This window comes from Periplaneta americana, chromosome 1, assembly GCF_040183065.1.
Source record: "Periplaneta americana isolate PAMFEO1 chromosome 1, P.americana_PAMFEO1_priV1, whole genome shotgun sequence".
Lineage (NCBI taxonomy): Eukaryota > Metazoa > Arthropoda > Insecta > Blattodea > Blattidae > Periplaneta > Periplaneta americana.
In genome coordinates this window covers 104,421,428-104,444,076 of record NC_091117.1, presented here as the reverse complement: position 1 = coordinate 104,444,076, position 22,649 = coordinate 104,421,428, and the positions used below count along the sequence as shown (strand labels likewise).

General features: G+C 38.3%; 1 protein-coding gene across 8 annotated transcripts in view; it reads left to right on the top strand.

Annotated features, from left to right (window-relative positions):
* The window catches only part of LOC138699385 (uncharacterized), a 206,452-nt gene extending 186,935 nt beyond the window's left edge, over nucleotides 1–19,517 (top strand). For 7 of the 8 annotated variants that reach the window (XM_069825236.1, XM_069825264.1, XM_069825227.1 and 4 more), the window contains 3 exons: nucleotides 152–361; nucleotides 10,872–11,105; nucleotides 15,406–19,517. In XM_069825236.1, coding sequence (XP_069681337.1) covers nucleotides 152–361; nucleotides 10,872–11,105; nucleotides 15,406–15,814 — 853 coding nt within the window. In that variant the 3' untranslated portion in view covers nucleotides 15,815–19,517. The remainder of the gene's footprint in view (nucleotides 1–151; nucleotides 362–10,871; nucleotides 11,106–15,405) is intronic. The other variant, XM_069825277.1, reaches the window with a different exon arrangement.
* Nucleotides 19,518–22,649: the final 3,132 nt, after the last annotated feature.

Here is a 22,649-nt window from a genome sequence, read left to right as displayed (position 1 = left end):
CCTATAGTGACAGGGGCGATGATTAATTGAGGATGTCAAAGGAAACTGGTAGAAATGTCTCAATCGCTTTGTTCAGTCATAAGTCGCACAAAATCTGCTAGAATTCTAACCCCGATCCTATTTGATCGTTGAATTGCCTTGTTTGTGACAGAGGACAGCTGTACTTCCGGAAGAACTACTTCGCGCTGTTCGTGGCAAAGCTGTGCGGGTTGCTGAGCATCCTGGCGATCCCTAGCATCCTGCGCGTGCTGGTGTTGACGAGGCAGTCCGGCGAGCCTGTGGCGGCGTTCCGACGCTACGTGATGACGCTGACGCACATGCTAGACTGGTATGACGGCGACCTGCTAGAGCCCACATCCAGGTACTACAAACTCAAGTTTCCATATCTTCAACTCTTATTCAAGACGTTCGAGGCTTACATAATATTATGTTTGTTGTTCTAAGGGCAGCTCGGTCCATAGGGCACGAAGAGTGCGTCCCTCTTACGTCGGAAATGCTTATAATTATTAATGTATCATTATTAAATATCTCACGATTCACGATGCAATGTTTTCGATTGGTAATAGAAGCGGATGTTTTCAGAATGACCTGCAGCCGGACGCTGCATAGTGCGCGCCTTTTTGTTCTTCGCTACTGCATTGTGCTGGTGCTGGCAAAAAAAACACCAGCCGTGTATTGGCTGAAATCAGCTGAACTGGAAAATATTCTTGTGAACCGACAGGCGAAAATCAGGCAGATTATCTACATTGCTTAATTGACTCTATTATTTTAAGCAGTGAAATTATTAATTGGTTACGCAATTCAAATAATAAAATTATACACTATTTAAAATAGATCTAAATAAAACTTTAAATCTACGGTGAATACAAAACTATTCATTTCCACAAAACTGAAAGTTAAGTTACATGAAACTATTCTGTATAACATTACAACGGATTAAAGTTAGGATAGCTACGTTTCGCCTAATGAGCTCTGCATGAACAGTAATACTTGTTATTTAGTTGTTAAATCAAAGTTACATAGAATATCAGACAAAAGTCATATCAAACTTAGTATCAAAGTCTGAAAATACAGGGTGAACCAGCCAGGGCTGGACTCCTAACTCCCACTCACAGCGGCTGATTCTTACGTAAAAACGCTACCATATACGGAGGATTCGTTTGAGGTTAGTTATTGCGTAATTATGTACTTACTGAATTCATAATTCATGTTCGAAATGACGTCCTTGTGATATCTGGCAGACTGCACATCTCCTGAAGACATGTCCAGAAACTCGCCGCAGTTCGTTCTCCGAAATGGCTCAAATTTCGTGCCGAATATTTTGTTTCAGTTCCTCATGTGAGTGTGGGTTATTTGCGTAAAGTTTACTTTTAACCACTGTGGTGAAACCATGCTTCGTCTCTATAAAAAAATTGAGGTGGGGTCAAGTAGCCCATCATACACTGACTGTTGGAACCACATGCAAAACCTAAGTCTGCTCTGATAATAGGGTTCCGTTAACCACTGTACTAAACGAATTTTGTAAGGTTTTAGCTGTAATTGTTTCGTATCTCTTATCACTGAAGACTGTGACACCTCTACCTGCTGAGCTACTCGGCGCAAGATGATGTCGTAGGACTTCTATCTAGTCGGTGGCCAATTTCATCTAACATCTCCTCAGTGAGAACACGCTTCACACATGTTCGTTTCTTATCCAATACTGATCCAGATGTACGAACTTTCTTCACTAAATTGTACCTAAATCATTGCTTTAAAAGGCTCTGGCGAATCAGGGAATGACTGACGAAAGTTTGTTGCAACTGTTCTCCAAGATTCGTATTTCACAAAGTTGTAAATAAACACTCGTTCAAGGCTATATTTCATAATGAACACATTACTGTACTCTAAATATACGGTATACAGCTGCACCCTCACTGTGTGAACGTGTTCACGTAACTAAACACGAAACGTACGCGAGCAAGAGGTCTGATCACTGCGATGTCGCAGCAGTTACTACGCATACAACTTTCCGCAGACGTCGGTCTAGCCCTGGCTGATTCACTCTATAGTATAAGCATGCTATTTCTGCTCCTTTAGTATGCGCTGTACCAACGTGCAGTTCATTCTGCTGTCTCTAGCCAATTGACGTTGACTTATTTGCGGAGCTACAGCAAGAACACCAACAATGTTAATAGCATTCTCATCATTCACTTTTGACTTCATCTGCATGCGATTCTTGTTCTCCTCTCATCCATATTTTAGTTGCCAAAGCTTCCCCTCCTGTAGGAGGCCCTAGCCCTTCATGGGACACAGTGGCTTCATTCATTCATTCATTCATTCATGTGACATTTGCATCCTATGTTGTTCGCTGAACTTTTGATGCTAGTCTTTAGTAAATAATAAAATTATGAGTATTTCTCCTGCATTCACCTAATTTGAAAAGTGTCATCGTTTGTTTGACAATATTTCCTATGCGCATTTTCATGGATTTTGCGTTTTAGTATCATCATTAGAATCAGATTTTGGTCCGCCGAGTTAGCTCTGTGGTAACGCGTCTGTCTAGCTGGTCCATGTTCGATTCTCGGCTGGGTCAAAGATTTTCGTGTAAAATTTCTACCTCGGGACTAGGTGAGGTGGCTGTGCAGACCTTCCAATCACTAATTGTGCACGAATACTTCTGGGTTAAATAGCAAATCTCTCCGCAGTGTATGTGAACAGAAGACTTGCTGTATGTCACTGTAGATCAGGCCTCGACGTTAATAACTCAATCGAGTCACTTCAGACTACCCCTTAACTACCCACTCCGCCATCCCAGGCTGAGACAGTAATGTTTCGAGTAGACATCGCTCAGTTACGAATTGTATAGAGCAGCGTTTCTCAAACTATGGTCCGCGGACCACCTGTGGTCCTCCAGTTCTGCCCTTGTGGTCCTTCAAAAAAGACAGAAGAGAAAATAAGATTCAAACGAATTGCATATCACACTATAGCTGAAAATCTCAGAGTTTGGAAATGACATATGGCAATCGCCTTTCACTTTTTCTCCCAGTACTAATATTATATGAAATTTCTTACCCTACCCTCTACCCACTTCCAACTCTACCCTCAACAGCAAAAGAAGGATTTAAAGCACTGTGAACGTGGCGTTTCTAGCCATAATTCCCTGAATATCTGGCGCCGAGCCTGTAAGCCAGCCAGGGACCACCCAAATTCATAACAGAGGACCAAAGTACCGAACCTTTTCATGCAATGATGACTTTCTTAATAGTTTTGCCGACGCCCAGTCTGCACATTGAAATGGGCACGTACTGTACTTCCTACACCAATAATATAAAGTGCTAAATTGCATCTTTACTTGTTGAAAATCAGGTATCTTTCTGCATTAATTTTTTAATTTGTTTTTCCAGATGAAGGTATAAGAAATTTTAAACTCCTAATATTTTGAAATCCGACTTTTTACACTTGCGTGTTTCGTCTCTAAGTACCGCTTCAATTTCGCGGGTTTCATACACTCGTTTAAAGCACTTCGTAACAAACAACGCACAGAGGTTTTGGTTCACTCTCATTGCCACACCAAGTAAATCCAAGTTCCAAATAGCTCTTGTCATATTTACGAAAGTATTTTTTCTTTGAATAGCAACCACTAGGACTATATATTTCTTCAAATCAAGCTTTCAGGTATAACTCTCTGTAAAGTTAATTTGAATAATTTCGAGGGAAAAATTGTTCCGGGGCCGGGTATCGAACCCGGGACCTTTGGTTAAACGTACCAACGCTCTCCCAACTGAGCTACCCGGGAACTCTAACCGACACCGATCCAATTTTTCCCTCTATATCCACAGACATCAAAGTGGGCTGACAACCGTCAGGCAACCAACATTGAGTGCACGCTAACTCTGTGTGACTTAAATTGTGGTTTTCTGTTACGTACAGTGACGTGTATTATGCAAATCAAGCTTTCAGGTATAAGTCCCTGTAAAGTTGATTTTAATAATTTCGAGAGAAAAATTGTTCCGGGGCCGGGTATCGAACCCGGGATCTTTGGTTAAACGTACCAACGCTCTCCCAACTGAGCTACCCGGGAACTCTACCCGACACCGATCCAATTTTTCCCTCTATATCCACAGACATCAAAGTGGGCTGACAATCGTCAAGCAACCAACATTGAGTGCACACTAACTCTGTGTGACTTAAATTGTGGTTTTCTGTTACGTACAGTGACGTGTATTATGCAAATCAAGCTTTCATGCCACTATAATTAATATATTTCTTCACACACAAACTATTAGTAGTACCTAAATGAAGCGTATCATCATGTTCCTTTCTTTTCAAAGATCCGGATCGAAGCCAGTTTTCCATTATTTGTAATGGGCACTATTTAATAGAGACGTGGACAACTACTAGCGTGTACCACATAAGAAGGATTTCAAACAACTAACTGCTAACAGGGAAGCGATGTATCAACAATGCACAGAATTTGTTATAAGTTACTTGTGATTGGCTACAAAAAAATAATTAATAAATTATTATAATTAATTAATTCCATTTTAAAATATTTTATTGGGTCATTTTACGACGCTGTATCAACATCTCAGGTTATTTAGCGTCTGAATGAAATGAAGGTGATAATGGCAGTGAAATGAGTCCAACACCGAAAGTTACCCAGCATTTGCTCGTATTGGGTTCAGGGAAAACCCCGAAAAAACCTCAACCAGGTAACTTGCCCCTACTGGGACATTTTAAAATATAAGTAGGCCTACTGGTATTAAAATATGCTACAAAAATGATAAATTTGCTTTCGGAGGGAACAAGAGTAAAGTGGTCCGCGAAAATATTCTGACTTAAAAAGGTTGTCCTCACTTCAGAAAAGTTTGAGAAATGCTGGTATAGAGGCAGGCATCATAGCTTTCTGTTCTCGCTAGTCGCCTAAAATACACCACTGATGCACTGTGCGTTTGTTTCTAAAGCGGTGTAAGCGCCGAGGGCTCCTGTCGATGGTGATTCGTCTGTCGAGTGTTATTCGACAGGAGTAGGCTACGTGCTAGCACCGGGTCTCCCCTTCTCCCTTCTTCATCTTCATCATCATCCTCACCCATTCCTTACACTACGCTTATACGAACACTTACACATACACTCATTCTAGTACACGACATAACTCTTCACAGATATATCATGCACAGCGTGGTCCGTCTAAGTGGTGTGCAATTTGAAAAATGGGTCACAGTGCTGCCATCTATTTTCAATATGCGTAACCAAAATCACGCAAGTGAAGTGGGCGGGCATTGGATAGACACATGTTCGCAGATTTAGATTTTCAAGCTGCATCCATCTGTAAATGCCTATTATGTGAAAATAAACATTCCAATGGTGTTTTAGGGCAAGAACGTATTTGTGAAAATATACAGCGAAGAAATTACTCCAACGTGAAAATGCACATAGGAGTACTGTAATTTCTTATCTGTGCATGTCCACAAGCACATTGTTGTGTATTTTTACGTCCAACTGTCTCTATCTGCAGAGCTCAACAATCAACATGATCAGGTATTTTTAAGATATTAGGTGGCTTTGAAACAGACGGTGATCAGAATATTATTGTTGCCTTTCTTTCCGAAGTTCTCTGGTTCACAAAGAGTTGCACGGTTTACAGCTCCAGACTGTAACGCAAACGACCAGAGTTCGCAGGCGGACAAGGTCGCAGTTAGGGTTTTCTCGGGGTGCACATTATTTTCAAATAATCTGCAGTTTCTTAATATCACACTTTAATAAAAAAAATGTTTCACACGAAAGTTACTCGATTTGTTAAGGAGCAGAAGAATATATACAAATAAAATTCATCATTCCATTCAAAATATCAGAGATGTTTCTCTGTCCCATGAATGTGGCCCAAAAGAATGCCGTCCAACGCTGTGGGATAACGGTTAGTAGCCTATGCCGAACCGTGAAACGAGCGGGCCGGTGTTCAAATCCCGGTTGGGACAAGTTACCTGGTTGAGGTTTCTTCTAGGGTTTTCCCTCAACCCATTAAGAGCAAATGCTCGCTAACTTTCGGTGCTGCACCCTAGACTCATTTCGCCGGCATTATCACCTTCATCTCTTTAAGCAGTTGATAAAGCGTCGTAAAATAACCAATTAAAAAAACTAAGGAATTTCTTCCATGACGAAATATTAAAGGTTCTCTCATGTAATAAGTTTGGAAAAATTAGCATTTAGTTTTATTGTTGTTGCCTATTTTAGGTTGTAGCTAAATTTACATTTTTCTAAGTAATCTATTATAATATTAGCTGGATTTTTCAAAGTTCTTCTTTTGTGTAGCTGATGCAGTTCATAAGGTGTTGAGGAGAACCTTCATACCCATTGCATTTTATGTAGGGAATTTCTTAACACCATTTATACAGAGTAGAAGGGAACCTATTACATTAATTCACAGAGGTTTTGTCAAATAAGTCCAATAATTTTTTAGAGTACGAGATGTAACGTGTTGTAACGCAGCAGTGCTCCTTGAGGTCTTTGGTTCACAGTGACGGTGAGTGTAACTCCACTCCACAAGACTTGTGAGAGGAGAATATAAGCAAAAAGTCTCATCAGAAAAGTTTCGATCAAATTACAGTACATACGTAACACTATACATATTACTTAACTTTACTTAAAGTTAATTTCTTTTCTAAATTAGTTTATTTTTAATTTCTTCAAGGATAATAGCGTAAATGGAGATTGAGCTACAGAATGTGTATATGTAATAAATTAATGTTATTTTGAGTTTACATTAAATGTAATGGGATTTTAACGGAAATAGTTTTGTTTTATAAGAATGTACATTTTTTATTATTTTGTAATTAAGTAAAATGCAAAGAAATCAACAGATACTGTGAATGTTAAATAAGTTTCATGGTATTAAATTTTAAGTTAATGAGGTTATAGCGTAATAAAGAATGTTAAAACCAAACAATTTGCGTAATTAATTCATTGAATACTTTACGTTTTGAACGACAGTAATTCGATCGAAACGTATCTAATGAGACGTTTTTGTTTACATTCTCCTCTCGCAAGTCTGGCGGAGTGGATGATTGCAGTTACACTCACCCCCACTGCGGACCAATGACCTCAAGGAGCACCGCATCTCTTTGCAGCTTTGCAACACGTTATATTCGGATTCTCAAACCTGTTGGATGTATCAAAAAACTTATTTGACAAAATTTATTCGGATTGACTATTACCTCTGTGCATTAATGCTGTAGGTTCCCTTTTCCCGTGCACATTTTATGATTTTAAGATGGCCTGTTTTGAATTTAGTGATTGCAGTTTGTTCTTTATGATCTAAAGACAGTTTTGTTAATAGATTTAAAAGAAACTAAGTTGACTTACAACATTTTATGTAGGCCATTTTGTATAATGCTAGTGACAATCATGGTAAGCAGGCAGTTAATAATTCTGATGCATTTTAATATTGGCACTAAGAGGTTATGTGATTAGTACCATGCTAGGAGATTTTATCGCAGGAAAAGTTCCGGTACGAAACTTTATAGGAGCTAAGTGAACTCCAAAAGCAATTTCATAGTTATGGAGTTAAGCCGAGATAAAAAAAGAGCACCCTTGAAGTGTGCACATATTACCTGTTTGATATGTAATAAAGAGGATGAAGTGAAGATGAGCACATATTATCCGCTTGATGTGTAATAAAGAGGATGAAGTGAAGATGAGCACATATTACCTACTTGATGTGTAATAAAGAGGACGAAGTTAAGATGGGCACATATTATCTGCTTGATGTGTAATAAAAAGGATGAAGTGAAGATGAGCACATATTATCCACTTGATGTGCAATAAAGAGAATGTAGTGAAGATGAGCACATATTATCCGCTTGATATGTAATGAAGAGGATGAAGTGAAGATGAGCACATATTATCCGCTTGATGTGTAATAAAGAGGACGAAGTGAAGATGAGCACATATCTGCTTGATGTATAATAAAGAGGATGAAGTGAAGATGAGCACATATTCTCCACTTGATGTGTAATAAAGAGAATGAAGTGAAGATGAGGACATATTATCTACTTTATGTGTAATATAGAGGATGAAGTGAAGATGAGTACATATTATCCGCTTGATATGTAATGAAGAGGATGAAGTAAAGATGAGCACATATTATCCGCTTGGTATGTAATAAAGAGGATGAAGTGAAGATGAGCACATATTATCCGCTTGATATGTAATGAAGAGGATGAAGTGAAGATGAGCACATATTATCCGCTTGATATGTAATGAAGAGGATGAAGTGAAGATGAGCACATATTATCCGCTTGATGTGTAATAAAGAGGATGAAGTGAAGATGAGCACATATTATCCGCTTGATGTGTAATAAAGAGGACGAAGTGGAGATGAGCACATATCTGCTTGATGTGTAATAAAGAGAATGAAGTGAAGATGAGGACATATTATCTACTTGATGTGTAATATAGAGGATGAAGTGAAGATGAGTACATATTATCCGCTTGATATGCAGTGAAGAGGAAGAAGTAAAGATGAGCACATATTATCCGCTTGGTATGTAATAAAGAGGATGAAGTGAAGATGAGCACATATTATCCGCTTGATATGTAATGAAGAGGATGAAGTGAAGATGAGCACATATTATCCGCTTAATATGTAATGAAAAGGATGAAGTGAAGATGAGCACATATTATCCGCTTGATATGGAATAAAGAGGATGAAGTGAAGATGAGCACATATTATCCGCTTGATATGTAATGAAGAGGATGAAGTGAAGATGAGCACATATTATCCGCTTGATGTGTAATAAAGAGGACGAAGTGAAGATGAGCACATATTATCCGCTTGATGTGTAATAAAGAGGATGAAGTGAAGATGGGCACACATTATCCGCTTGATGTGTAATAAAGAGGATGAAGTGAAGATGAACACATATTATCCGCTTGATGTGTAATAAAGAGGATGAAGTGAAGATGAGCACATATTATCCGCGTGATATGTAATAAAGAGGATGAAGTGAAGATGAGCACATATTATCTGCTTGATATGTAATAAAGAGGATGAAGTGAAGATGAGTACATATTATCCGCTTGATATGTAATGAAGAGAATGAAGTGAAGATGAGCACATATTATCCGCTTGATGTGTAATAAAGAGGATGAAGTGAAGATGAGCACATATTATCCGCTTGATGTGTAATAAAGAGGACGAAGTGAAGATGAGCACATATCTGCTTGATGTGTAATAAAGAGGATGAAGTGAAAATGAGCACATATTATCCACTTGATGTGTAATAAAGAGAATAAAGTGAAGATGAGCACATATTATCTACTTGGTATGTAATAAAGTGGATGAAGTGAAGATGAGCACATTATATGCTTGATGTGTAATAAAGACAATGAAGTGAAGATGAGCACATATTATTATCTGCTTGATGTATAATAAAGAGGATGAAGTGAAGATGAGCACATATTATTCGCTTGATATGCAATGAAGAGGATGAAGTGAAGATGAGCACATATTATCCGCTTGGTATGTAATAAAGAGGATGAAGTGAAGATGAGCACATATTATCCGCTTGATATGTAATGAAGAGGACGAAGTGAAGATGAGCACATATTATCCGCTTGATATGTAATGAAGAGGATGAAGTGAAGATGAGCACATATTATCCGCTTGATATGTAATGAAGAGATGAAGTGAAGATGAGCACATATTATCCGCTTGATGTGTAACAAAGAGGACGAAATGAAGATGGGCACATATCTGCTTGATGTATAACAAATAGGATGAAGTGAAGATGAGCACATAGTATCCACTTGATGTGTAATAAAGAGAATGAAGTGAAGATGAGGACATATTATCTACTTGATGTGTAATATAGAGGATGAAGTGAAGATGAGCACATATTATCCGCTTGATATGCAATGAAGAGGATGAAGTGAAGATGAGCACATATTACCCGCTTGATATGCAATGAAGAGGATGAAGTGAAGATGAGCACATATTATCCGCTTGGTATGTAATAAAGAGGATGAAGTGAAGATGAGTACATATTATCCGCTTGATATGTAATGAAGAGGATGAAGTGAAGATGAGCACATATTATCCGCTTGATGTGTAATAAAGAGGATGAAGTGAAGATGAGCACATATTATCCGCTTGATATGTAATAAAGAGGATGAAGTGAAGAGGAGCACATTATCTGCTTGGTGTGTAACAAAGAGGATGAAGTGAAGATGAGTACATTATCTGCTTGATGTGTAATAAAGGGAATAAAGTGAAGATGAGCACACATTTTATGTATTTATTTATTTACTGTATAAAAATGTAATTTACTGAAAATGCGAACAACATTTATTTAGTTGTACAATAATTGTAAACAATTTCAACCAATTGTTTTATTTAATTATCTTACAATAAACACAATGAAGTGAACATACGCGACCAAGTGGTGCGAGATTGGATCCCGGCGCGGGCAATGGAAGGAATTTACCTTCCGTCCACGGGACTGGGTGTCTATCCATTGTCTTGTCATTGTACTGTAATGTCTTTATGGTGGCCTTGTGCCATGCTAATCCCATGATCAGGGAGGTCCTCACTTGTGAGACGTCTGGTGTGCGATTTATTGATTCTCCCTCTTCTACCCGGAGCGACATGTAACACGGAAAAGGGGAGGTTAAATCGACAAAGGAAGAAAGAAAACTTACTACTCCACTTACATATCTGCCCATATACTTAGCTATTAATTCATTCATTTATTTTTGTTTATGTTTATTTTTTTTTGTATAACAAACAATGAACTGAACATAATATGCAGATTCGTCATTTATTTGATGTGATAAGAATGTTATGAAAGTTAGTACTAGTTTGCTCTCCTGCGTAACCAACGTTTGCTCCGTCGCAGGGCGCACAAGTCTCTGATGGGTGTGCGCACACGGCACTGTGCCGCCGCCCGGAAGGCGCGCAAAGCCGGCTTCGGCCCCATCTCCCAGCTGGACATGGTGCTCACACAGTTCGGATTCATGGGATTCGGGGTTCTGGCGCCCGAGAAGCTGGGTATCACGGGGACTCCCGAAGAGCAGGAAGGCTTCGTTCACTTCTGGAGGACTATTGGTTACATGTTGGGAATTGAAGACAGGTACGGAGGTGGTGGTGGTGGTGGTGGTGGTGGTGGTGGTGGTGGTGGTGGTGGTGGTTAGAGATCTTACAGCTTAGAACCGGTTTAGATTCGACCTGTCAGAGAACATTCGAGAAGGTAGTGCATCCGACCGAATGTTCGAATTTCAACCGGTTGCCCCTGATGTTTTGCAGGCTAGACGGAGCAACAGGCGCACTTCAGCATACATGAAACTGACATTTTCTGAGTACACAAACGAAGTAACAATTGAAGCAAATTTACTTTGTCTTATTGAAAGACCGTTTTTGCTTGATATAGGCCTAAAATTGATTGGACACTTTAATTCACTTATCTTTATAACTAATAACTTACATAAACGAACAAGTGGACACCGATAACAACAAAAGACATAAGTGTAATCCATAATATGAAATCTGGTGTGTAAAGAAATGCAAGAAGAGAATAATTTACAATTAATTACTTAAATAGAAGAGCAAATAAGTACATACATTCTAGTGTAACATTTACACTTTAAACTCAAAATGCGTACCTCTGAAACAGTAGTTGTTAATATATAATGCCTTTTAATTACTCTACGCAGCATCATTATTATTTCATTAATAAATATTTTTAAAAAAGATAGAGTGTTATTAGGCTAACAAAAAGAAAATTTGTTGTTGCTCTTGACGATACGCAACTGTAATACCTAGATGAATGAACCAATCAATGAATCAATGAATCAATCAATTAATCAATGAATGAACCAATCAGTGAATCAATGAATCAATCAATTAATCAATGAATGAACCAATCAGTGAATCAATTAATCAACAAATGAATCCATGAATTAATGAATCAATCAATTGGCGGATGAATGAATCAGTGAGTCGATGTATGGATCGATGGATCATTGATCGAATGTAATGAGAGAGGAAGAATTATCAATTAAATGTTGGGCCTACAGGATGATAATCGCGTCCCTGCAAGAGCTCTTGTAACTCCTGCATGGCTCAATGTAGTCTACCTTTGCCGTCCACCCACAAAGAGTGAGAAATAACTCGAATATTCGTAAAACCGAACACTGAGCTTTGTATAGCTACTGACTACAGCGCCAGGCGTTCAATAATATCTATATATAATTTATATTTTTCAAAACCATTGTGCACGATGAGGCGTATTTAAACCTCTCCTCTTAAAACCTCCTCTTAATATGGAGTGCTAACCGGGTTGTTACTCGCCAGATGTCGTTGGTGCATTGGGTTATTGGGATGTGCGCAGTGGAAGACTTACAAAATAAACAGTGTGAATTTATAGTAGGTAACAAATATAATTAACAAATAATAAATAACAAGTACATGAATGAGTTGATGGAATAAAACATGAATATGTGAAGTTGAATAAAGAAAAATAATATACTAAACTGATCTCAAACACAACAATAAATAAAGTCCAGAACCCTCGATACTTTGATTGTTAATCGGCCAATATACTTTCAAAGTCATAATTCAATCTAATTGGCAAGTTCCAAAATATTAAGTTCATGACTTACAAAATATTCCACGCTGGATCATTCACACAACATCTCAACCAACATATAAAACTTAACATGAATGTCCAGCGATTTCTATAAACTCTTACTCAATGCCCAATTAGATTTTAAAAGTTGTACCTAAAGTCTAACCAATAGATTCAACACATTGACTCGATAACTCACAGAAAATAATGCAAAGTGAAACAGTCACACACACACATACATAATTAGCTAAAGCTTGACTCTTAATTACAATCTGCACATAATATAAATCTCTGTAGTATCACAATGAATCTGATACCAGAGAGAGAGAGAGAGAAATATATAAAGAACGGCAATGGCTCCGAATTCACGTACCCATTTAAATAACAAACTGGAATTCAATGTACTCAGAATTATAAATCGAATCGTATAGAAAGTAATACAATGTACTAGAATAATCAAGAAAGCAGTATCACTACAATTTCGTTACATACTTTATTACGATATAACCAATACCTTTCATTAATCACCACAATTCGCCAGGCTATCTTGGAACCTCAATACGACGCATCTATACAATATCCGCATATCTTAGTACAGCTCAGTTACTTTATGGTGACAGCTCGTCGACGCGAGAGAGGAGAAGGTTCGACTGTGGGAGGGAGACCGATCCGATCCGGAGCGAATGGAGGGATGGAAATACAGTCATTTCAGAAATGAAGTTTCACGTTGCAGCGTCTGCATAATTTTGAGCACCTGTGACTGTGTTCACTTCATACTCCGGAACAATAGTCACTAATAAACACTAATGTGGAAATACAATGAGCAGCAGTGCGGAACAATAGTCACTAATAAACACTAATGTGGAAATACAATGAGCAGCAGTTCGGAACAATAGTCACTAATAAACACTAATGTGGAAATACAATGAGCAGCAGTGCGGAACAATAGTCACTAATACACACTAATGTGGAAATACAATGAGCAGCAATCGAATCACTATATTTAACAGTTAATCACTAATTAACAATGAAATATACTCATGCGGAAATACCGGTAATGTTCATCAGTGCTTCACTGTTACCTTTCCCATCATCATCATCATCATCATTATCATCATCATCATCATCATCATCCATGTAAAATATGGAGCGGCCTTCTTCCCTGTACTTCTTTATTCTCCTCAAATACTGCAAACTTTTGGCCCTAATGCTGTGATGCTCCACCAGAATTTAGCGATTATTTTGTGTTTTTTTCTAATAAAATCCTAATTTCATAATAACTTTCCTCAAAGTCGAGATACCTCCTGAAAGTCGATAGTCTTTCAATTTCAATAATATATTTATTTTTAAGTGTGGGCCGCTGTTCTGTGAAATACAGAACTCGTGCTATGGTTTGTCTTATGACAGTTTCATTAAAGTTGTCCACAATTGATTTTTTCGCCGATTATCAATGTCTTTAGTCTCCCTTATTATTTGGCTAACACAGCTCTCAGACACAGCGGTAAACTCTGCTACAAGTTTTCCAATATTTATTAAGTTTTTTCTTCCGACGCTATCTTCATATAGCGCTACACGTTGCTCACGACTTCTCGCGACTGCGAATGCAATACCCGACCTTTCAGTCTACTTCTAACAGGCAGCATTTTCACAAACAGAAAATAGCAGTGAATCTAGACAATAAATACTACACACTAAACAATACAAAACAGAAGCACTACAACTATTTAAGTAACTGAATGAAATGTACGTAACAAACACACTAAATTGCAATATACAAATTGCAATGTAGTACGTCCTTAGCGCGACTGTACGCCCACACTAACGCTCCCGAGATGTGACCGCTAGCGCAGCCAGGGGAAGACTAAAATGAACACCCCTTCGAACAAGCAGTGAACTTGCCCAAACCACTGCGTCGCCAGGCCAGAGCTGTCACCATAAAGTAACTGGCCTGTACGCACGCTAAAGCAAACCGCGAAACCACATCGCCTAATCTGTAACATTCTATCCACCAATACGACGTAATTCGCGACGATTACAAAACCTGACACAATCTCTCCCAATACGACGTAACTCGCCACGACTACAAAACCTCACGCAATCTCTCATACACGAACCAAGACATCATCACTAGCGAAAGCTCTCCATATACAACTCAGCAAATATATCGTAAGCAAAATGTAACAAAGTACCAAAATAAATTCGTAATTTTGACTTAACTACTCCATGATAAATACAAATACAACCTTATACATCACGACGGAATTCCTGAATAAAGTTAACTATTCCACTTGTTCTCGAAACAACCTTCCGCGTCGGCCATAATTCTCTGAGTGAAGTTAACTGATCCACTAATCCACGAAGCAACCTTGCGGGTCGGCCGTGAGTTCCCAAGTAAAGTGCTTTCCTACTAAACGTAAAAACGAAACCTCGATTCTCTCTCCGTCAATTGTTTCAAATCCTAGCCGGCCAATAGGAGTTTAATATCAAAATGGAAAGGGAAAAGATGGCGCTATCGACGGTGTCCCACCAATGCGAATTCTGTCGGTGTGTAACAGACGAGATGATCCGCTGATGCGTCGAGCTCGGCTCAACGACTCTAGTAATAGTAGTAGTAGTAGCAAGAGAGAAGAGCTTTACATATTGCCTACAGCACCAAGCAGTTCCTTACTAGTTGAGCAGGACTCTAGTTGACAATGCAGCTCACCTTTCCTCCTCCTTCATCCGATCTTATGCCATGGAGGAGTTCTCATTGTCAGAGAAATTGCTCGTTAGAACCGAAAGGCTTCTGTGCTGTGCTGTGTTGCAGGTTCAACCTGTGCAAGGAGACCGTGGCGGAGACACAGCAGCTGTGCTCGGAGATGCTGGAGCAGGTGTTCGCGCCTGCGCTGAAGCAGCCTGCCGAGGGCTTCGACCAGATGTCGCGGTCGTTGCTGGACGCCATGTGGGTGATGGTGCCTTTCCTGCAATACGACGCTTTCCTGGGCTTTGCGAGGCGTCTGTCGGGCGTGGAGGCGCCGCTGGCAGCGCGGGCGTCGTTGTATAGCCGCGTCCTGCTGTCGTATCAAGTGTTCGTGCACGAAGTGGTGCTCTGCACTGCGCTGCTGGCCTGGCTCTTCCGCCCCATCCTCAACTTCGGCATGTGGTTCTCCGTCTTCATGACTCAGCGACTGCCTCTTCTCGCCTATGTCACGTTCGGGCGTAGCCACGTCTACTGACTAGCACTGCGCCGAGGCAGTTCGCACGTTCGGCGAGCCATCCGGCCGCACGGACCGCGGGTTGTCCTCCCACTGAGGAAGAGTTTCAGTTCCTGACCGAAGAAATGTGCGATGTGTTGTGTTGCTTAGTTTATACCGATTCTATATAAATTAGGGGTCGAAATTCAACCCTGGACGATATGTGAAGATACCTTGATTAAGGAAAAGTATGTAAGTCAAGCTTCACTCACTGCTTTACACATCTCTGAAAAAGATGAAGGCAGGAATTGTGCCACAAATTATGCTACATAATGAATTGGCTGGGTCACTGGCGGATAATAAACTGCCTATTGAAGGATGCACTGGAAGGAATAGTGAACGGGAGAAGAGTTCGGGGCAGAAGAAGTTGTCAGATGATAGACGACATTAAGATATATAGATCATATGCAGAGACTAAGAGGAAAGCAGAAAATAGGAACGTATTTAAGAATGCTGGGTTTACGGTGAAAGACCTGCCTTTGGACAGACAACTACGAATGAATGAATTCGCAATCTTTCAAGAGAATGAACTTTGTCACAAGATATTGTTACGTTCCTTCAACATTAATGATGTAGCGCTGGTGCTAAGTACCAGGTGGACACGATCACCCCGCAATGATACATACTTAACATGGGAGAATAAGTTGGAAAATAATGCTGTATTTTAAAAGCGAGATAATGAATTTTGTTTCATTCAGAAGAATAGAAGCGCCCCTCTTTGTCAATAATATTATAACCAGTAACACATGAGTCACAGCGAACGTTCCCGGTGTTTCTGTTGGTAGACCAGTCGCAGGATCCCATCCTATCGCTTCTGTTGACATCGACAAACTCCTAATGCTTCTTCGCCAGATTAAAACTTGCGTACTATTTTGTTAATAACATTCGGTACTCACCCTCGTCACAGTAGCTGCTGGAAATGTTGTCCATCTTGTATGATACATAATTCGCATTGTCGTAAGGAACTATCATTTACGCGCATCATCAGTTCCTATGCCTAGAACGAATTTCTGTTCGTATGTTTTATTTAAGTTTCTGCAAAATATGACTAAATTTAATATTGTTTTTCTACACGGAACTGGGAGTTTAGAGAATTTATCTATCTCTGTAACATTTTTATTTGATTAAATATCCATGATATGTATGGAATTTATGTTTTTTTTATTTCTTCCTTAATTATTTTAAATAGTGATGATTATATGGAGATAGTCTATAAATAAAAATAATCGTTTTATTTTGTTATTTCTGTCTAACTTTTTCCTTTTCTCTGACACACGATTTCTTTTTTCATATATACGTTTTCAAAATATGTGCACGTTCATGCACTGAATATATAATCATTGAAAAACAAAACACTACTTAATAAATTGCACATATTTTCAGCTTACTGACTGTGTGCCTCTACTGCCGGCTGTCAAGGCATAGCTAACATGTGAAGGGATATAAGTTAATGCGTAAATTTTAATCCGATGAAGCGCAGTGAGACGTTAATGCAAGCAGCGGTGTTAGCGGAAGAAAGCCTGCAGCCTCGCTGGTCGGCCGACAGTAACACCGGAAACGTTCTCTGGGACTCATTCCAGCTATACACAAGTACTCTTCATAGAAAAATTGTCACTTAAGGTTTGTTATAGCTGAAACAAGATGTTATAACCAACTGATAAAGAAGTAGCAAGTAGAAAAGTCTGGTTAGCAATATTCACTTACAAACAAGCCTAATGTCTAGCCTATACAGAGATTTGCCTTTTCTTTTCTTAGCCTCATAATTGAAGACTGTGACTCGAAACTCGCTCAGTCCATTTGGCCATTTTTATGATTTACACATATACAGAGTCCAAGTGAAATAACCCTGCAGATTTTCAGAACGAATAGCTCAATTTGTATGTAACAGAAAGGTGTAATACCATATTGGTAGAGTTTTCTCAGAATTTTTTTTTTTTTTTTCAAATGTTTAACCTCCTCTTATTCGGTAACTATTGCGAGTATGATCGTGATTTTTGTTCATAACGATAGAAAATCTAATAAAGAATTATTTATCCCTCTGGCGTATAAATGTATAAATGTAATTTAAAAAACATTAATTTCAAACCACTGAACGGTGTGTACAGATTGCAACGTTGTAGTCAGAGAGGGAGATGGAAGGTAGTTCACCTATGGAGAGAGACCTGAGTTCGTCGACCTCTTATAACTGTATTACAAGAAGAAAGATTAGTGTGTTAGTGTCGATGTTGCCGGACTGCTGAAAGTTTCAACTTACTGTTCTAATCAACTGTGAATTTAATCACAAAACATGATATAGGTTTCCTATTCATTTAAGTATACCCTAGCGTCCCTTTCAATCTGCACGATTATTTCACTTCCACCCTGTATATGATTGAGTTTAAGTCCTCTATCAATGTCTTCCAAAGCAACGCAAATCCTTGTTTATAGCTACTAATATTCACCCTATATGGTTAATTGAAGAATATGTTAGAATTTTTCGGATTGAAATTTGATTTAATCCGCCGATGGATCCAATAACAACTGATATTAAGATAATAATTCACATGAATATACTTATGGTTAGTGAATATGAAATTAATATTAAGGGAGCAACCTAAAAGTTTGTCTTATTGTGCATGTCACTTTAAACCTCGCCCAGTCCGTAGACCGGGGGATATAAAAACTAGTCCAGTCCTTACATAAAAATGGACTGAAAGCGTTTTGCAACTACACTTGTCAATTATCTTCAGCAAAAATTTTTTTCTGTTCATTAAAACGATAATATTGTTTAACGAGTAAAAATTACATTTGGACTTCTTATATCTCTCAAATATCGTAAGCAAAGTGTAACGTTTATGACGTGAAATATACTTTTGTCATCAGATGAAGAGAAAAACGAGTACGTCTATTGCTGAACATGCATACTGTGGAATAACAGCCTTTAAGACTTTTTCGTATCATTTGGAGCGCAACTCCTGCTTCGAAGGTATATTCATTCACATACAAGAGGTGGGTTCAACTACTCTTTGGCTGATACAGTGTAAACAGAAAGATGATGAATGTGATAGTGGAAGGAATTTTCTCATTGAATGTCAACAAATCGCACACTTTTCCGAAGTAAACATTTCAACAGAGCGAGATTTTCCGTTAAGCTGTAGCCCAAGTTAGTGATTTTATGGTTGTGTCTACTCGAAGTGAGTGAGTGTATTGCAGAAACCTAACGCACGAAAGTCAGTCTTGTGGCTTTCCCTAATATTTTATAAGTATTGACCGTAGAAAGCTCACGGAAGGTCGTGTCAAGATAAACATAATATGTGCTTAAAGGATTGTGCAGCGTCTTCATTACCGGTATGTATCTTATCGCCATACTTCATCAACCGTAGAAGCTGAAGTCAGACATCCACTAAGTACAGTAGAGGAGGCAAGACCTGTCCCGTGACTTTATCATATACCGTAGCTATATCACCAATGCATATGGAGGGGAAAGATAGGTTTTATTCTGAGATTAATTTCCGTGTCTGTAGATTCGTATTATATTAGCCATTATGAAACAAACTCTCTTTCAGATAGCTCATTCTTTCCCCTCTCGCACAGCTCACATTCCAGGTCTCGCCTCCTCATCTCTACAAGCGATTTATAATAGTATTTGAATCTCATTTATTTCGTTACGTATCAATAAAGCAAGCTGTCTTCGCTGGAGCATCGAGCAGTGTTGTTTTGTATTAATCTGTCAGTGAACGAGTTTCCGTTACAGAAATGAAGCGGTTATTCAAAGAAGGGCCTAACTCGTCATTTTAAAAAATCACAGGAGAGACAAAGAAATAAATATCTAAATATCAAATGCCGACACAAAATCATTTCTTTTACATAATATATTTAAAGCACTTGCAAGAAGATATATAATTTTATTCTTTCTGCAACTGCTTCAAAAGCTTTTAATTATAGCTAACAGAATTGGGTCTTTCTTCTAAATGTTACTTACTATTTTATAAATAAAATTCCTCTTAAATCCTTATTAGTCTATTAATATAATTTGAACGCATATCAAATTCTAAACTATTACATTAAGTAAATTCAAACAGATGAGACGACATACTAAGAAAATTGAAACTCCAACTATAAAATATACCATATTGTGAACTTAAAGACAAGGGACAAAGAGCCATTGAACAGTACAAACATTTTATATAGTCTGGTTTTTCACACTCTTCTGAAAAACACATACTCTTTCCAACATGCAACATTGTTGCAAGAACGTTATCAAACTTTCTCACATATTTCTCCGTACATATCCACACCTCTGCCACGCGTATTTTAGCATGTCTTTGAGGATAGGTAAATGAAATTGGTGATACACAACAATGTAATGTCATTATGAAGCCCCTATCGCGCAGCGTGTCTGGAATGTTCTCACAGATAATTTTATGTCTGAAATACTCTTCTAGCCTTCGAATTACAATTTTATGTTACCTAAAAAAATACACATGCAAAGATTGTAGTTTTTGGAGGGATTGTTTTGTCTTACCATGTAAAGTATTGTTTACTTCTTGATCAGTAAATATAGTGTCATCTATCTGACCTCTCCAAGAATCCAGAAGTAGTAGTATAGCTTTCTTAACATCCGGGGCAAATACATCTCTTAACCATCTTCTCACGTCATTTTTTGTCAGTTTACCGGAACTACTTGCATCGACCACGGCATTAAATGGATTATCTTCATCTACACGTTGTTTTACTTTATGTCCAAATTCCCCTTTCGGTTCTCGAAAGCATAGTATGTACATTCGTGTTCCTAGACTTCCATATGTATAAGTACCTATGGATTTGGACGGTGTAAGAATGAGTGAAAGATGCCATGGGTTACATTATTGCTGTATTAATGTGAGTTAAGAGAAAAAAAAATTGACTAGAGCATTAATGCGAGAGCTGTGATACGGTGTCGCGGAGCTATGAGGATCCGAGTGCGCACATGAAGTAGTATAAATAGCAACGATTTTCAAGTCAATGTATTTCATAAACGAGGAAAAAGCGAAACGAACTGCTACCACCATATTTCTTAAAACGAACGAAAATTAGCTTAAAATAATATGCATTTTTATTAGGTTCTCTCGTGAGTTATACTAATGAAGTAACAATCTTATGAATAGAAGCTGTCAGAAGAAGAACCCAACTGTAAATAATAGGTCCGTTCTTCTACAAACTGAAATACAGTATTAAAATAAGGTCCCAAAAACAATAATTGGACCTTTCTTCTACCAACCAAAATATTAATTACGTATTTTATGCTGGAAATATAATTATGACTCGGCCCTTTTTCTACTGACCAGATGCGCCTTGTGAAGAAGTACAAAAAATGTTTTTTTTTTTTAATTGCTATTGAGTCCTATTTTTGAGTAATCGCTTCTAATGTAAACAGTAGAACAGTATTAATTATTCCGTTTCAAGTGGAGAAAATTAATTGTTAAAGGAATAGATTAACCTTCACCATGGCCCTTACACGACATTAGCATCGTATGACGCTCTTTGTACCTATGTAAAACACTCGTATGTTGACATCATAATAGCTGCAATTCCTGTGCATAAATTACAGTAGTCTAAGTGGCAACATCTTGACCACTTCTAAACTTCAGCCAATCAGAAGCAATCGGTGTTGCTGCTTGCTAGTGGTATATTATATTACGTCAGATACGAATTTATATTAACCCTCAGCTCACTATTTATGTACTGTTGTGTGTAGGTAGCTTGGCCGCATAAGCGCGAGAGTAGGAATGATGTGGAGTGAGTCAGTTTCTCAGCATATTCAGTGAGGTGGGAGGGGAAAGGAGGAGAACTGCATGCATGCTGACGTAAGTTATAGCAATGTTGGAAAACATTGGTCACGTACCTGAGTCTTCATGAACGATCACAGTTTTTCCATTCACTGCTATCCAAACATTCGTACGTCACACAATACAGTCTTCTCTTTTCACTCTTCCACTCACAATAAAGTAAACTACAATGTATTTATTTATTCCATTACGGTACTAATACTTCTGCAGTAGTTAGTATATTACGCATTTGCACAAGGAAAAGAAGTGAACTCTACAGGAGCTACAGTGACTAAGCCACATACCCACATTAGCAATATAAAATGGATTTGTCTGATTTACTGCGCAGAATGTTATGACCAGCCAAGCTATCTAAACGCAACAGTATCTCACGGACGTCTCTGGCTATCTAACATTTCCTATCCAGTTGTTTTTCTTTCTAAGGAGAAGTTTTTTTTATGACCTTCCCACTAGCCGCGACATTCTGTTCTTATTTTTTCAATGTTTACTAATTCTACAATTTTCTTGGTCTGGATTCTAAATTCTCACAGACGTGTAGAAAGATTTGGTCGCGAAATATAAACTTAATGAACAAGATAGTTAATTTTGCACGGGCCGCCTTTAATCATTTATTTATTCTTATTTGAAAGTACATAGCCGTGTTGTCCATGAAAGCACTTTGTTCACATACATAACTTCATTACAAAAAATAACACATGCGAAAAAACATTAGGTCTATATCTGTAGAAAAAAATTTTTAAAACGCGACATATGACTCCATTACCTTGGAAGGGCCGTTTCTAACCCAAGCTTGTACTGTAAACAGCTTGTAATTTTATTTTTAGTGGCATAAGTCAGGTCGGTTTTACAAAAGAAACGTCATTAGGCCTACAACTTAAAGTTTTCGTATCAAATTCTATGCACACACATTTAGAATGCTTTTGTGTCTGTGGTAGCACAATGCAGTTTCCTTCCACTGAAGTAAGTAGGTGTATGGAAACTCGTTTATTAAAAGTCTCAGAAATATATCG